This window comes from Enhydra lutris, unplaced genomic scaffold (genome assembly GCF_002288905.1).
Source record: "Enhydra lutris kenyoni isolate GAN:26980312 unplaced genomic scaffold, ASM228890v2 scaffoldscaffold16, whole genome shotgun sequence".
NCBI classification, from domain to species: Eukaryota; Metazoa; Chordata; class Mammalia; order Carnivora; family Mustelidae; genus Enhydra; species Enhydra lutris.
Window position 1 is genome coordinate 27786064 of NW_019154100.1, and position 17785 is coordinate 27803848.

General features: G+C 35.3%; 1 protein-coding gene across 4 annotated transcripts in view; it reads left to right on the plus strand.

The window, feature by feature from the left end:
- Positions 1-17785, plus strand: part of LOC111147232 (Tax1 binding protein 1) — a 77087-nt gene that overhangs the window by 35457 nt on the left and 23845 nt on the right. For 2 of the 4 annotated variants that reach the window (XM_022503143.1, XM_022503146.1), the window contains exons 8-13: positions 5207-5431; positions 5984-6130; positions 7584-7707; positions 8972-9075; positions 12146-12271; positions 14882-14953. In XM_022503143.1, coding sequence (XP_022358851.1) covers positions 5207-5431; positions 5984-6130; positions 7584-7707; positions 8972-9075; positions 12146-12271; positions 14882-14953 — 798 coding nt within the window. The remainder of the gene's footprint in view (positions 1-5206; positions 5432-5983; positions 6131-7583; positions 7708-8971; positions 9076-12145; positions 12272-14881; positions 14954-17785) is intronic. The other 2 variants (XM_022503144.1, XM_022503147.1) reach the window with 1 other exon arrangement.

Consider the following 17785-nt stretch of genomic DNA (forward strand, 5'->3'; position numbering starts at 1 on the left):
TATTAGTATGTATTCTTTTATAATGAGGTATTGCTGCCCTCTCTCTTTTTTCATATTACTGTGGACTTCGGGATTCTTTTTTGTTCAGTATATCGTACATCATCATTATTACTCTTTTTTCATACCCAGATTGTCCCATACTTAGCTGGGGTGAGCTGTTCCAGACCTTTTTTTCCCCCCCTTAAATTCAAGATTTTATTTATTTGCTTTAGATCATGTACATCTAGGAGGGGGAGCAGCAGAGGAAGAGGGAGAGAATCTCAAACACACTCCAGTTGAGCACAGGGCCTGATGTGGGGCTGGATCTTAGGACCCTGACACCATGACCTGAGCCAAACCAAGAATTGGGCATTTAACCAACTGAGCCACGCACCCACCCATCTTTTTTTTTTTTTTTTTTTTTTTTAAGATTTTATTTATTTCACACAGAGATCACAAGTAGGCAGAGAGAGAGGGGGGGGGGGGAAGCAGGCTCCCTGCTGAGCAGAGAGCCTGATGTGGGGCTCTGTCCTTGGACCCTGAGATCATGACCTGAGTCGAAGGCAGAGGCTTAACCCACTGAGCCACCCAGGCGCCCCAACCCCTCTGTCTTTTTCATAAATGTTTTGAATACTTCTTGGCTTTGTGAAACAACTGTATATTAAGCTTTAGGTTCTGTCCCATACCTGTACTGGCATTTATTTCTCTAAGGAGCCCTGGTTTTTTCCAGTGGGGAATGGTATTTTGAAGCCACATAGAATTTTGATATTTCTATACTGGATCCTGTTCCTACTAGGGGTCATTGCTTCTTTGTACTTCCATTGGACAGACATTTAAAGTCTTTATATAGTTTTCTTCAATTCAAATCCAGTATTTTAGGGTTCTTCCCACCTTCCTCCATTCCATATTTATCTCTTCTTTCAGTGTGAGAGCCTTTGTTTCCAAAACATCATTATATATATATATTCATGTATTTTACCCTGTTATATATACCAGTAGTTTCGGAAATCTTACACCAGTGCCATTCCCAACAGTGTGTCTCTTAAATTAAGTTCTTCCCAATCCTTTTGCTAAGAATTTATTTCAGTAAGGATGTACATAGTACTGTGTTCAAAGTTACTTGAATAAACTTTTAAACATATTAATGGGTAATGAATTTTTACACAGTCTGCATTTTTGTTAGTATTTAATTCTAAGATTAGTTTTTATTCCCTTAAACTTTTGATTGAATTTTGTGTTTTGATTGTTAAATAATTGCATCATTCAAAAATGGAAATACTTAACAATAAAATTCACTGTCTCTTTCCTAAAAAAAACAAAACAAAACAAAAAAAACCCCTTTCTTATACCTATATGTAAACATTTTCATTAGTTTACCGTTTATCCTGTTTCTTTCCACAAAAATAAGTATGTGCAAAGGTGCCTGGGTGGCTCAGTGGGTTAAACCCTCTGCCTTCAGTTCAGGTAATGATCTCAGGGTCCTGGGATCAAGCCCTGCCTCAGGCTCTCTGCTCAGCAGGGAGCCTGCTTCCCCCTCTCTCTGCCTACTTGTGATCTCTCTGTCAAATAAATATCTTTAAAAAAAAAAATAAACATGTGCATGTGCAGGCACTCTTTTCTGTTCCCTTCTTTCTTCTTTATCTTTTTCAATTTTTAAACATTTTTTATTTAAATTCATTTAAATTGATTAACATATAATGTATTATTGGTTTCAGAGGTATATGCTTTATCAGTCTTTATATAATACCCAGTGCTCATTATATTACCCAGTTACCCCATCCCTCCATATTCCCTTCTTTCTCAAAAAAGGGAAAAAGCTGCCATGCTATATATACTTTTTGCACCTTGCTTTTTAAAAATTGAACACTATAAACCAAAAAAAATTACTCCACCATCAGTTCATGGAGATCTTTGAACTTTTTTTTTTTTTTTTAAATGGCTGGGTAATACTACATTGGGCAGTTTTACTTTGACTTATTTCTTAACTCTTGTGAATGAGTATTACATCATTTGCAGTAGTTTACTGTTAAATATACTCAGATATAATTACTGTAACACCTAAAACATCAGTTGTGCATCACATTTAGAATTAATGATTAATACCCTGTCTTTAATATAGCACATTGCAAATACAGAGGTAAAACATACATTTGATTTATTTATTAAGATGCTAAAATTTTCTCTAGGCATCTTTTTTCTACATAAAACCTCTGTAAGGAAAATCACAGGTATAGAAATACCTGGAAAAATTGACTCTTTAATTGTTAAAACTTTTTTTTTTTTAAATTCTCTGCCCAGCAGGGTTCAGCTCATAACCCCAAGATCAAGAGTCAAATGCTCTACCAACTGAATCAGCCAGGAGCCCCATTAATCATTAAAATGCAAAAAAAAATTGTTTTTTAAAGCAGTGCAAGGTCATGGTTATAACATAATTCAAATAATATATAAGGGTACAAAGTAAAAGTAACCTTTATCCTTTCCCATATATGTCTTATAGAATTTTTAATTTTCCTAGAAATCTATGAAGGTACATAGAGAATTTATATTTTTGTAAAAACAATAAAACCTTTTTAAAAAAATTTTATAGAGTGTCTGGACATTCTGTATGGGTATGAGAACCCATATAGATCTTCCTCGTTCACTAACAGCTGCACAGTATCCCTTATTTTATTTATAGCCATGTAGTATGTAGTTGTTTTTAGTTGTGTATAGTCCTTAGCTTTTATAAGCGTGCTGCTGTAAACCACCTTGTACAGTTATGTAGGCATATGTACCAGAATAAATTTCATAGTTATTTTTAAATAGCTTTTCAAAAAAATACACCAGCATTGTATATACTTCTGTTTGTAATGGGAGCAGAGACTTTCATTGTATAAAGGATATATTGTAAAACTTATAATAAATTCTTGTATTACGTATTTTCTATTTTTAGTAATTTTTCATTTTAATAATTGTACTGCATCCTTGTAAAGCTAAATAAATTTCTTAGAAACTCATGAAAATAAAAGTTGCTAGACCAAAAGTTAATGTGCTTTTTAAAGGTTGTGCATGTTGCAAAACTCTGATAAGAAACTTTATACTGCTTACCAGGTACATAGTCCACTTGTTTATAAATGTTAATTTCCCTAAAGTCATCTAAATATTGGAATATTCTGGTTTTTGAATCTTTGTCAGTTGAAATAAAATGGTATTTAAATTCTTTGATTGTTGATGAGTTGAATATATTTCTATATGCATAATGGCATAATGGCCATTTCTTTTATTATTATTACTTTTTTTTTTTTTTGTTTAAGATTTTATTTATTTATTAGGGAGCTAGCACACAAGCAGGCAGAGGTAGAGAGAGAAGCAGGCTCCCTGCCAAGCAAGAGCCCAATGTGGGACTCAATCCCAGGAATCTGGCATCATGACCTGAGCTGAAAGCAGCGGCTCAACCCACCGAGCCACCCAGGCGTCCCTGGCCATTTCTTTAAAAAAAAAAAAAAAAAATTCACAGTCCTGCCATTCCCCAATTTTTGGGGTTGGTTTTTTTTGTTGTTGTTTTTGTTTTTGTTTTTTTTTGGGGGGGTGGTTTGGAGAGTTTTTTCCTTACTGATTAGAAAATATATTTATATCAGAGTATTATTGTACCTTTTAAAAAAATATATTCCAAACAATTTCCTCCGGTTTTTTGCTATCTTCCCTTTTGACAGAGAAACTGATGATACCTGTTAATATTATATCTGCAAAGATTTCCTCCACTTCAGCATTACATAGTCATTTCTTTCTAAGGAGCTAACAGTTTATTTTCATTTATTTATTTTTTTAAGTAGGCTCCATGCCCAGCAAGGGCTTGGGCTCACTGTTCTGAGAATCAAGAGCCACGTGCTCCACCAACTAAGCCAGCCAGGTGCCCAGGAGCTAACAATTTAAAAACCCAAGAATGGGTTGCACTTTTTCTGAGTTTGTTATTTTTAGTACAGAGATAAAAATAGGAAAGTTGAATAAACTGGATTTGTTGGGGTCCTAATATTAAAGGAATGGCAATTTTAACTTTTTCTTTCCCTTTTTTTTTTCTTTTCTTTCTTTCTTAAAAATTTTATTTTTGTGAGAGAGAGAAGCAGATACCCCACTGATCAGGGAGCCCAACATGGGGCTCCATCCCAGGATCCTAGGATCATGACCTGAGCCAAAGGCAGATGCTTAACTGACTGAGCCACCCAGGTGCCCCTCTTTTTTTTTTTAAATCAGTTTTAACTTTTTTTTTCTTTAATATTTTATTTATTTATTTGACAGAGAGAGATATCACAAGTAGGCATAGAGGCATGCTGAGAGAGAGGAGGAAGCAGGCTCCCTGCAGAGCAGAGAGCCCAATGCAGGGCTTGATCCCAGGACCCTGGGATCACGACCTGTGCCGAAGACAGAGGCCTTAACCCACTGAGCCACCCAGGCGCCCCTCAATTTTAACTTTTTAAAGATACTTTTAGGTTTGTTAAGAGGGGCTAATTACTTTTCATTTTCCCAGTACCTTTTCTTTGTTATTTGCATATCAGTATTTTGTTTTTAGAATGAAATTCTAAATCTGTCCTGTTTTCATAATGATATGTGATGGTATATTAATGATACATTGGGTATGTTTTAGGTTAGTTAATAGGAGACTTCTTTTAACCAGAATTTTTGGAATTACAGAGAACTTTCTGAAATTATTTTTATTGGTAATCATAAAAAATGAGGGTCAGTAGTTCCAGCTCTTAGAGATTTTTGGGGACAGGAACTTTCATTTGTATTTCCGTTTAAGTCAGGGCTTTTAAATACAGGGCACGTTGCTTAACTTCTGAACTTCAGTTTACGTGTGTTTAATGTGGTAGAGATACTGAGTGCATTGCGTTGTTAAATGGGGACTGTAACATAGAGTCCTTATGTTTTTTATAGGTTTATGTGCTTCATCGAAGTTATGAATAGAAAACAGTATTTAGGGCACCTGGGTGGCTCAGTGGGGTAAGCTTCTGCCTTTGGCTCAGGTCATGAACTCCTCCGGGTCCTGGGATTGAGCCCTATGTTGGGCTCTCCGTGCTTCCCTTCTCTCTGCCTGCCTGCTTGTGATCTCTCTCTCTGTCAAATAAGTAAAATCTTAAAAAAAAAGAAAACAATTTAAAATTTTGGATGTGTTGAAATACTAAAAATGGTTTCTGCTTCTTTTTTTAATTTAATGGTTTTATTGTAAATATGTTTCTCTACTTTTCTTCAGGAGGATACCTTTTCTTTAAAGGAGCAACTTCGTAAAGCAGAGGAGCAGGTTCAGGCAACCCGGCAAGAAGTTGTCTTTCTGGCTAAAGAACTTAGTGATGCTGTAAATGTGCGAGATAAAACAATGGCAGATCTGCATACTGCACGCTTGGAAAATGAGAAAGTAAAAAAGCAGTTAGCTGATGCAGTGGCAGAACTTAAACTGAACTCTGTGAAGAAAGACCAGGTAAAAGTGGGTTAATTTTGATTATTCATTTGATGAAAAACTCACTACAAGCTCAATAGGTATGTCGTAATAGGTCAGATTCCTTATCACAGAAATTTAAATTTCTCTTCATTTCATTTAGTCATTATAACTTCTTCAGTGGAAATTAATGTAACTTTAAGGAAAATGTAGGTAGGCTAATGCCTAATGGTTAGTAAGAACTGCTCTATTGTTAAACTTTCTGATGTCAGTTATATATTACTTTGTTTGGAATTTCTTATTTATTAGCTTCATAAAGTGGTATTATGGTTATTTAACAGGGTAATACTTACTCCTCTGGAGGTAGATTTTCTTCTCTAGTTTTTTAATGAGCCTTAGTCCTAAGAATATAAAGCTGGATTTATTAGGAGCTAATGTAGCTCTGTTGCCAAAACTCTAAAACAAATAAAAATTAAAAGCCAGAAAGAAAAAAGCGAAAATGAAGTTGGGATTTAGTTTTACATTATGAGATAGGAGATTTTTAACTTTTTTGTTTTTTTTTTAAGCGGAAGTGTGTGTGTATTTTTGTCATAGGAAAAGACTGATACACTGGAACATGAACTGAGAAGAGAAGTTGAAGATTTGAAACTTCGTCTTCAGATGGCAGCAGATCATTATAAAGAAAAATTCAAGGAATGCCAGAGGCTCCAAAAACAAATAAACAAACTTTCAGACCAATCAGTAAGGACAGTTTAATGTATACCTGATAATTCTTTTATCACTCTTTTTGTTTACAAATCACATTTATAATATTCTAAAGTTTTATTTATGTAAGTAATCTCTGTACCCCTCAGGAGCCTCTAATTCATGACCTGAGATCAAGAGTCATATACTCTTTCAACTGAGCCAGTCAGGTGCCCCCAGATTTATAATACTCTAAATATCAACCTTTTGAATATAATTTATCTCTGCTGATTTGAAGTCATTGGTCTGATTTGAAGTCTTTGGTCTAATATTGTAATGATACATATTTTTTTTGATTTGGAGTTTTTATTTGCTGGAAAATCAACAAAGGAAGCAAGGGCAGCAGCAGGCAAAAGAAAACAGGAGCGAGGTCCTTTTTACTTGACCATTTCCCTCTAAATTCCTGATAAATGTCTTCACTTAAAAACTATACGTATTGGATCGCTCCTTACAACAGTGATGCTTGTCCTCAGTGTGATTCACCATTGGTTATCCCCAGGGTAATAGATATTTTCTCAGTTTTCATTGTTGGGTTCTTCCATCCTATTCATAATCACTAGATTAGGAAGAGTTAATGTTAGCTAGTTGTTTTATATTCCATTTGAGAGTGGGTAAGCAGATTTAATGAAGAAATTATTTCTGTTCTCATGCGTATTTTAATGTGGGTCCTTAAATTGTACCTAATACAAGGTTTGCTATGTAATGGAATGCTGGAAGTGGAGAAACATATTTAAAACCTGTAGTTGATATGAGGTTCTCTTTGCAAACAAAATTTATTGTAAACACTGTTTTATTTGTATTCTATATGGTACAAATGATTTTTCCCTCCCAAGATTTTATTTAGGGGCGCCTGGGTGGTTCAGTTGTTTAAGCGTCTGTTTTCAGCTCAGGTTGAAAAATAAAGATTTTATTTATTTATTAGAGAGAGATCATGAGTGGGGTGGGGGGTGCAGATGAAGAAGCAGACTCCCCTCTAAGTATGGAGCCCAGCATGGGGCTTAATCCCAGCACTCCGGGATCATGACCTGAGCTGAAGTCAGGTACTTAACCAGCTGAGCCACCCAGGTGCCCAGTACAGATATTTTCACAGAAATGGATGTAGTAAACTAGAAAGGCTTTTGTGAAAAAATACTATCCTTTGAGTTTGACCCACATGTATGGGTTTGGGTTTGGGGCCTGTTAAGTATATTACGACTTTGTAGTAGGTGACCTAGGAGATTTCTGTGTCTTTTTTTGGGTAGTGTTTTGATGATTTGACAAGGGAAACCAAAATAAAGTTTTTCTCTTTTGTAACATTTAGGTCAGTTAGTAAAATGATGTGTGTTACCTTTGGTTTTTGTTGGCCTTCAAGACAATACCGGCTTTGTGGACTTCTCAGGATTTCTTTATGGAATTACTGATGGAAGGAAATATAACTCGTGTAATAATTTATTGTTAATATTCTGCATAGGCCAATAGCAACAGTGTCTTAACAAAGAAAATTGGGAGTCAGCAAAAAGTGAATGATGCCTCAATAAACACAGACCCAGCTGCTACTGCCTGTCCTATAGATGTAAAGCCACCACCTTCTGCAGGTAAAAATTTTTCAGACCTTTTATGTAGTGTCCTGCCTTGACAAGTATTGATACTTATACTGCCTTGTTCCGGGTATATGAATTTTAAGGGAGTTTGTAAAAATTCTTGTAAGTGAGAGGATTAAGGCAATGATAAAGTAGGTCTAAAAGTTAAGAAAGTCATGCATGTGAAATATACAAAATGTGTGAACCTAGTATTTATCTTCCTGAGAATATTCAGAAGTATTAAATGAACTACAGTTTGTAAGCTTATATGCTTATAGCAACAGTTAGGCTATAGGACAAAAACCAATGATTGAATTTTTAATTAATAGCCCACTAAATCCGTGGAATTTTTATGGAACTTTAATTATACGGTTCTGTTGCGGGGGGGGGGGGAATAAATCCCCCGTTGATGGTTTTTTTTTTTTTTTAACGACTGCTACTACTACTACCTTTTTTTTTTTTTTTTTTTTTTTTAAACTTCTTTGGATCATTAGGGTACTTTCTGGTTAGTGTACCTGTTGGAAAAATTAAATTATTATTAGTTTATTAACTTAGAGAACAGATTAGAAAGACCTAGTGAATGTATAAACAACATGAAAAATTTGAATTAACTCTAGGTTTTCATTTAGCCTGATTTTTTTTTTTTTTTCACCTTAGGTTAAAGATTTGACAATAATGAAAGTTGGCACTAGAGTATATAAAAATACACTTCCTTCTATAGTGTTGGCGTAATTGCTGTTTTAGACTTTTTAAATGTATTGTAAACTTCCCATGCTATTAAATATTTAATTATATTCAGCCACTGTAGAATAAGATCGTGACTTCCCATTTCTGTACAAACTCTGTAGCATCTAGAGTGGTGTTGTGTAAATTATTTACTTAATAAAGACTTGAATAGTAATGAAGTGAATAGTAATGAAGGACTAGAAAAATGGTTTAAAGTGTTTTTTTCAGAGAGCGTGGCTTTCTGCTTACCCTGTCTATTCAGTTATATGAAAAAAACAAGTGTGCCATTTCAGAACTATTTTTAGTTAATTAAAAAAAATAATGATCCTTTTCATTATTGAATATGAACTTGTTTCTGGCCAAACATATAAAAAATTCTCATGTAGAGTTTATATTATCTTTATTTAGTGTATGAATAGATGTTCTCAAATATTTCTCTCCTTTAGTATTCCATTTATTTCACAGTATACTTACCTTTAAGTCATTCTGAACAGGAAGATAATATAAGGGGCAAAAATAAGTTTTAATTTTAATATTTTCTGCCTTGTAATAGCTGAGACAGATTCTGACATGGTAACAAAGGGACAAGTCTGTGAAATGTCCAAAGAAATTGCTGACAAAACAGAAAAATACAATAAATGTAGACAACTCTTGCAGGTAAGCTAGCTTTATTGTAAATGAAAGATTTATTAGATATAATGCTTACCTTTGTGTTTGGATTTTTTCTTTAAATTCTGGGTGTGTTTACCACCCCTCCCCATACCCATTTACTTAGTCTCCCTCCCCCCCCATTTATTTGACACTGAGAACACAGGCAGGGGGAGCTTCAGGGAGAGGGAGAAGCAGGCTGCCTCATCAGGGGCTCAGTCCAGGACGCTGGGATCATGATCTGAGCTGAAGGCTGCCTCTTAACTGACTTAGCCACCCAGGTGCCCTCTTAGTCTCACTTTTGGATGATGAAAGGGGGTTGTTCTGTGTATCTGCTCATGTAGGCCTGTGTGTAAAATCATGATCCTAAAATTTTCTATTGACCTAGTGTCCTTTCTTGGTAATGGGCAAGTGATTAATTGAGATTGGTTATTTTTGTTTGTCGTCGTCTTATAAGGATACATTGAATATATATCCTTGAACTTGGAACTTCATAAAGGGAAGTATTTTCTTTACATTTACTGTAATAGCAAAGAATTTTGGGATATCTTAAAGTAACCACATTTACAAAGTGGAAAAAGAGAATGTTAATCAGATGAGCTGTTGCCTTTATGATGTTAACTATTTTGACTGTTTTAAACTGTATTCTTCATACATTTCAGTTTTGCAACCATCTTGGGTAGGGTTCACTCCTGGAGTATTTAAAGGATAAAGGGAAAATGCTTCTCATTTATGCCTGATTTGGAGAAGGGAGGCAAAGGTGTTTTGTGTTTGTGTTAGTGATTTTTGTTAATTTTTTGGTGTATGTTTTTCCATGCCTGTAGAGAGGGGAAGGATGTTTAGAACTATAGAATGATGAAGTTCATACATTAGTTAAGTGTTACTGTAGTGATTGATTTAAAACATTTTGTCAGTGCCTTTTAATAATCTCTTAAAATTTATTTTTAAAAAGATTTTATTTATTTGAGAGAGGGATTGCAAGAGAGCATGAGTAGGGGATGGGGAAAGGGAGCAGGGAGCCCGTGGGGCTGGATCTCAGGACCCTGAAATCATGACCTGAACCAAAGGCAGACGCTTAACCAACTGAGCCACCCAGGTGCCCCAAATCCTTTAAATTTTAAACATTTTTGTTGCTTCAGAGGATCCTTCCTTCTGTAGAAGGATTGATTGATTTCTTAGAAGAGTTTTACCCTTGAATTTGGAGTAGTTGTTTATAAGGGACTAAACTTTTTTCATCAAGTCTGAAATAATTCTAGATGAATATTTTTTAATGTGCCAAAGTTAAAAATTTCCTCAAGGTGTTTTCCTCCCACAGTCCTACCTTTTGTACAGTTTATGTAAATTCAGTCATATGGTTTATACTTTCTTTTGGTCCTCTTTCAGCATAATTAATTTGAGATTTATCCATATTGCTTATATTGGTAGTTCATTCCGTTTTATTGGGAGAATTATGATCTTTTGCTATTTTAAAAATTGAGTTCATTTTATTATTTGTTTTTTTTCAAAGATTTTATTTATTTGGCAGACAGAGATCACAAGTAGGCAGAGAGGCAGGCAGAGAGAGAGAGGAGGAAGCAAGCTCCCTGCTGAACAGAGAGCCTGATACAGGGCTCTATCCCAGGACGCTGAGATCATGACTTGAGCTGAAGGCAGAGGCTTAACCCACTGAGCCACCCAGGCGCCCCGATAGAGAGAGAGAGAGAGAGAGAGAGAGAGAGAGAGAGAGAGAATGAATGCGAATGAATCTTAAGCAGGCTCCATTGTGTTGTAAGAAATATTTACCTAATCCAACTTGTAAAGATTTTCTCCTATCTTCTATAAGTTTTATAGTCTCAGGTTTTTCACATTTAGGTCTGTTTCATTTTATTTTTGTGTGTGGTGTGATGTATGGTGTGTATTGTAATGGATATTAACTTGATTTAGCATTTGTTAAAGACTTTTCCTCAGTTGTATTGCTTAAAGCATATTTTTAAACTTTTACTTTGAGTATAAGACTTTCAAAATGAAATTCCCCAATTTACCCTTTTGTCATGATTTGTTAACATTCTGGGTTGTAGAGGAGAAGCAGTGTATAAGAAGTCAGCCTAGAGGCACCTGGGTGGCTTAGTCTTTTAAGTGTCTGCCTTTAGCTCTGGTCATGATTTCCAGGTCCTGGGATTGAGCCCCGTGTCCGGCTCCCTGTTCAGCCCCAAGCCTGCTTCTCCCTTTCCCCTGGCACTCCCCCTGCTTGTGATCGCTCTCTTTCTCTGTGTCGAATAAATAATAAAATCTTTAAAAAAGAAAAAAAAAAGTCAGCCTAGAGATTATCTTGGTCAGGAAATTCCAATGTCTGGAAACAGCTGTCATTATAATCATATTAGTTTTTATTTCTTCCCATTGCAGAAGTAATAAATGCTTATTGTGAAATCTTATGGCAGTATAGAAATAAAGAATAAAGATGGTAAAAGGTACCATTATGATCCTGATTCCAAGGGATAAGAGATATTAATACTTTATGTTTTTCTACACAGCACTATATAGAGATCATAAAAAATTGTTAACTTTTTAAAAATAGGATTATACTATATATTCTGATTTTTGCAGCATACTGTTTTCAGTTAATGTATCTTGACATTTACTCGTTAATTTGTAGATCTGTGTTCTTTTAAATATATACTGTTCAATTTTAGAGATTTAAAATGATTTGTCCCATCTTCCACTGACATTTGTTTTTTTTCGTTTGGGTTTTTTTTTTTTTTTTTTTTTAAACATTTGGTTATTTCAGTGTTTACTCTATTAAAACAATGTTATAATGAGGGGCGCCTGGGTGGCTCAGTGTTAAAGCCTCTGCTTTCGGCTCAGATCATGATCCCAGGGTTCTGGGATCGAGCCCCACATCGGGCTCTCTGCTCAGCGGGGAGCCTGCTTCCTCCTCTCTCTGCCTGCCTCTCTGCCTACTTGTGATCTCTGTCAAATAAATAAAATACTAAAAAAACAAACAATGTTATAATGAAACATTCAGCACATCTAAATACATTTATATAGATACTGGTTTTACTTGGATTTAAAATCTTTTGGTAATTATGCTAATTTCGTTTAGGATGAGAAAACAAAATGCAGTAAGTATGCTGATGAACTTGCAAAAATGGAACTGAAATGGAAAGAACAAGTGAAGATTGCTGAAAGTGTAAAACTAGCATTAACTGAAGTAGAGGACAGTTACAGAGTAAGTTCGGTATTTGTATAGCTTGAACCACAGTGTACCTGGTACTTTTGCGGATATGTTAATTTTTACCAATCTAATGGACAGTTTCAGTATAGATAATTGGAATTTGTATTTTTGTGTATAAATAAAAATATACTATGTATTTAGTTGAGTGTATTTAGTCAATTAACGATGAACTGAGAAAATAAATACTCCTGTGCATTGCCATTGTGGGTTTAATTTTTATGCACTCAGTTGGCTAATTAAAATTATATTTTAAAATCATGCTTAGTTTCTAAGGAAACGTGATCATTTCATTATCCTGTTCACTTAGAAACAAACATGAACATGTATGTAAAATTAGGGCCTTTACATTTTTGTGGGAGCATAGTAATATATGATCAGTAATTTTAAAATTTATGTAAAAGTTACTAAGTGATCACCAGATGTGTTACTTGTGATCTTAAAAAATACTGCAAAAGTGATACAATCTTAATTAAAATTATTTTTGCCAATGTAACATTAGGCAACAAACAAGCCCAAATGGTAAATGATATTTGAAAGACTGTTAAAGAAAAAAATTAGGCTGTTTCCGCCAATTAGTAGGAAAATATTTTTGTTTTAAGGAATAGAGTATAATGTTAACATATTTTGAAATAGATATGTAACTGTAATTTGCATATTGTGTGTGTGACTAAAGACCAGGAAGTTCTAAATGATTTAACTTTGCTATACTATAGCTAATTGTACTTATGATCTAATTTTTAAATGTGGTGTTCTTAAAGGCACTAAGAATTTAGGTTTCCCCCTAAGGACTGAAGAAGGTGGCACATTATAGGTAATTTTACTGGTGGTAGTTCTTTATCGTCATTTATTGTCAGAATGAAAATTCCAAACTTAATCATGAGATCATTATTTCTGAGAACCCTGTGGATATTGTTTCAATGGCTGGCTGCTTAAGTGTGAATACTGAATTTACATGAAGTTTTATCTTTGCATATTGACTAGAAAAAATAGTAAAATTAAAGCCTACTATGTAGAGAGAGCTAGCAAGCGCTCACTATGTTAGCTCTTATGTGGGTGATCAAATAAGTAAGGCACAGTGCCGTGTATGCTTTATGAGTTTATAATCTAACAGGGATTGTTAGAAGTAGAATAGTGATACTCACAACTCTTTGACATCCATGACCCAGGTAATCACTTGCAAACCTGTGGGAAACTAAGTAATGTTTTTATTTTTTAGTTCATTTAGTTCCTGATAAAAGTGAGCATCCGAATTAAACATTACAGATTATGCAGCTGGTATAAGTGGATAGCTTTTTATTTAGTGCCCTTCCCCTTATTTTGTACTGTTTAGAACAGATACTTACTAGACAAGGCAAAATGGGATGATGTTCTACGTGAATGGTAATTCTAATTAATGAAGTACCATAGGGCTATTTCCAGTGGAATATTTAGGAGTTCAGCATGAAGAAATCCAGCCTTTGAAAGACCAAACTGGAGGGGAGGGAAAGCAGAGCTGGGAAAAGAAAGAAGCATCACTCTAAGCAGATTGAAAAACATTTATATAAGTTTGGAGGTGAAAAGTGGAGAGCAGCATAGCCTGGAAATTTTGGGCAGGCTGGAGTAATAGGACTTTAATTTCTGTGGTGGAGTAGATTGGACTTAAAAACTAGATCAAAGCCGTAGTTTTGGGGGTCCTAAAATGGATTTTGGGTGCTGTTTGCTCCTGAGGATTTCCTAGGAGCAAAGGTACCCAACTACATTAGGTCTTTTTGAAAACAGTTGGGTAACCCTGAGAGGTTTTATAGGTGGGAAGGTGTTTGAAGGTAAGAAAATTAGAAGTAGTTTCAGAATTACTTGGTAAAGAGCACCCCCTTGGGTACTTACCTGATCACTTACTATTGAGCAAGACATGAGTCTATCAAGGAAAGTTTTGAAAGGCATCCTTAGGGAAAAATAATCAAAAAATAAGTTTGTGTTTGTATCCATAATGTGGTTAAGTGAATGAATGACTTAAGAGACTGAAAATGTAGGGGAGTGGAGGAAGAAGAGGGAGGAGTAAGTGTTAAAACAAAACTTCCTAGCTTCAGTCACAGTGGGCTCTGAGATTGGTAATATCTGTTAACAAAAGTAAGAAAAGTAGGCTTGGGGCCTTTTGCTCTTAAAGTGTGGAAAGAACACTGAAAACATGTCACCTATCTGTTAAAAAGACAGGTTTGAAACTTGGGGAAGAAAGATACATGCCATGTGAGTTAATACTTATGATTTATTCCCATGGGGATTATAGTTGTGCAGGCATAGAAAAAAGAGAGTTTGGGGGGGAATATAGAGGGAAGCCGAAGAAGAAACTTTGGAGAACACTCACATTTCTAATTGTGAAGAAGAAGCAGACACAAAAAGAGCATGAGAGGGTGATATTGTGGGTGAAATTTTACATAAACTATGGGAGAAGTTGTATGAGTAAGGGAAGTTGGTCAATAATGAGAAGTAATCTAGAGATGTCAAAGAAATACACCAAGAAAAATACATGGCTATGGTAATAGGGATTTTGATAGAATGATATAGACTAACTCTTGGTGTGTAAGGAGAGAGTAGATAGTGAAAAAGATTAATGATTTCTTTTTTCAGCTTCAGTTGGCAGAGAAAGACAAAGAAATAAGTGGTCTAACTTCTCGTTTGGAAAACCTCTCCAGGGAAAAGGTATTGAACAGTGTACTTCAGAAATCTTTCAGGGGTGTCTGTGTGTCTGTTTATGTGTGTCTGGTGCTTGGTTTGATTGTTTATGTTTCTGGTGCTTGCTTTCCACTCAGGTCATAGTCTCACTCTGTGTGTGGGACTCTGCTCTCAGCACAGAGACTGCTTGATATCCTTGCTCTTCCCCCTGCTTGTGCATGGAAGACTGGTGCGGTGGGGGGAGATGCATGCGCATGTTCCCAAATAAACAAATCATTTAAAAAAAAATCATGACAGTGAATGACAATACAGCTTTATGAAGACACCCATCTTGCAGTCATGTGAGGGTGGCTTTGAAAAAAGTTAAATGAATAAAGACTGAAACAGATGTTAGTACTCATAGTGGAGAATGTTTTCAGTTAAATAATTTTATTTTTAAAAATGATGTATTTTTAAAGATAACATGCAGAGTTGGGGAGCAGAAGGAGAAGGGAGAGAGGGGATCGCAGGTTCCACACCTATCTCAGAGTCTGATGTAAGGCTTGATCTCATGACCCTGAGGTCACGATCTGAGCCAAAATCAAGTTGAATATTTAATCACTGGAGCCACTCAGGCACCCCTAAATAATATTTTTAAATATTTTACTTTACACAATGAGGAAAATCGTAAGTGTTGAAATTTAATTTATGTATTTTGTATTTAATAGTAAACAGATTTTATAATGTTTAAATTCAGGAATTAAAAAAAATTAAAAATATACATAATGTCTATCTGGTTTTCTTTTGTGTTAGGAAACAATTTAGAAGTTTTAATGATTTGTAGCATAACCTGACATTGAAACAGAGCATAGATTTATAATACAAAACATGCTGTAGTACAACATTTCTCAAGGTGTGGTTTGAGCTCCTTTAGGGGGTCCCCATCACCTTTTAGAGGTCTATAAAATGAAACTATTTCACAGTTATTTGCTTTATTTCCCCCCGTTACTTACACACACACACACACACACACGTGTATGTGTGTATATATATATATGTATATATGTCCCCCCACCACTTTGTTACATTTATATGCTGGTGTGTAAGCAGTGGTATGTTTTGAATTAAGGCAGTTGCACCAAAGTGCATTGGTATGGTTACCATATTCATCTTAAGTATTGCATTCACAGTTAAAAAAAAATCCAGTTTCACTTACGATGAAAAGTAAAATAATCTTATTAAAGCTTGACTTTGGAGTGTACATCTTTTTAGTATTCTGTTATGAAATTGGCAGATCCCCCAAAGCACTTTTACCTAATGAAGTATGATGGTTATCTTAAGGTGAAGCACTTGTGCAGTTGTTTGGGTTGTGAGCTGCACTAGCTGCTCTTTTCATAAGGTATCATTTCCATGTTAAAAGAATGACTAATAGACAAAATTTGGTTATTCAAAGTAGGGTATTTGGCAGGTATTTTCTTGAAAAGAAGTGAAGCAAGCCTGTTAAAGGAAAAGCGATTGGTAGTATTTGTTGCCAATGATAAAATTCAAGATTCTAAGCAAAGGCAAGAATTTTGGGCATCTTGTGTCTACTATCATGAGCTTGATAATTCCCAATGCTTACATTTCTTTTTTCTGTGCACACCCATAGATGTCTATGTCTGTCTTCTGTCTTCTTACCTGACAGTCATCAGTATGAACTCTTTGGTCATTGGATTAGAATTTGTTATGTTTGGGTGCCTGGGTGGCTCAGTTGGTTGGGGGACTGCCTTTGGCTCAGGTCGTGGTCCTGAAGTCTGGGATCGAGTCCTGCATCAGGCTTTCTGCTTGGCGGGGAGTCTGCTTCTCCCTTTGGTCCTTCCTTCTCATGTTCTTTCTCTCTCATTCTCACTCTGTCAAATAAATAAATAGAATCTTTGAAGAAGAAACTTGTTATGTTCTTAATTTGATTTTCCCGCATTCCTAGATTTGGTCAGTGGGAGCATTTTCAAGCTGGTCCCTGATATGCCCCAGTATCAAAAGGATGTTGTTGATTTTTTTAGCACATAATACTTTTCTGGCATTGCAAGATATTCTAGTTCGTCTTATACCCTTCTTAACTCAGCTTTGGAATTGTCTTTTTTTTTTTTTTTTTTTTTTAAAGCTAGAAAGATGCCCTGGTCCAGCCCTGGAAGAATTAGTTCTTTTTCCAAGGAGTTTCTGGTTCTTTACTAGTGGGAGATGGTATTTATAAACGAAAATATGGGCCCTGGGTGTGTCCATGATTACTGGTGCTCTTTGCTTCTAGATCTTTTCAGTGGGCAGAAGTAAGAAACATTATTTTTTAGATATCATGAGTTCTGGTCGAACTCCACATGGTTCTTATTTGCTTTCCTCACTTCCTATTTGTATACATGCCTTCCACACTGAGAATCCTGGTGTCCAACAATACCAGCACACATCTACTCATTTGCTAAATCTGATGATGCACATGACACAGTTTCAGAATTGCTAGAGCCATTCACTCTGAGAAAGATGCCTGTTAAGAATAGAATTTGAGATTGTTTGAAGTTGTTTTTTTCCCCCACTGTCTCCTACACTTGAGCATATTCAAATAGCTTTTTCTTTTCTCCTTTCTCCACCGCCCCCCCTTTTCTCCCCTTTCCTTTTCAGTGTGTGGTAACACAAAATGGCAGGTGGGTTAAAAAGATTCCTGCAAATAAACAGTGGATTAAAGATAATTAGAACAAATGAAGAGTGAGAAAATGGTTTTTTAAAATTTCTGGTATGAGGTTTTGGTCAGGTGTATTGGAAAGTTAAAACAATGATGCTCTAATCAGATCTGACAAGAAGTTGGCAAGGAATATATATATATATATATATATATATATATATATATATATA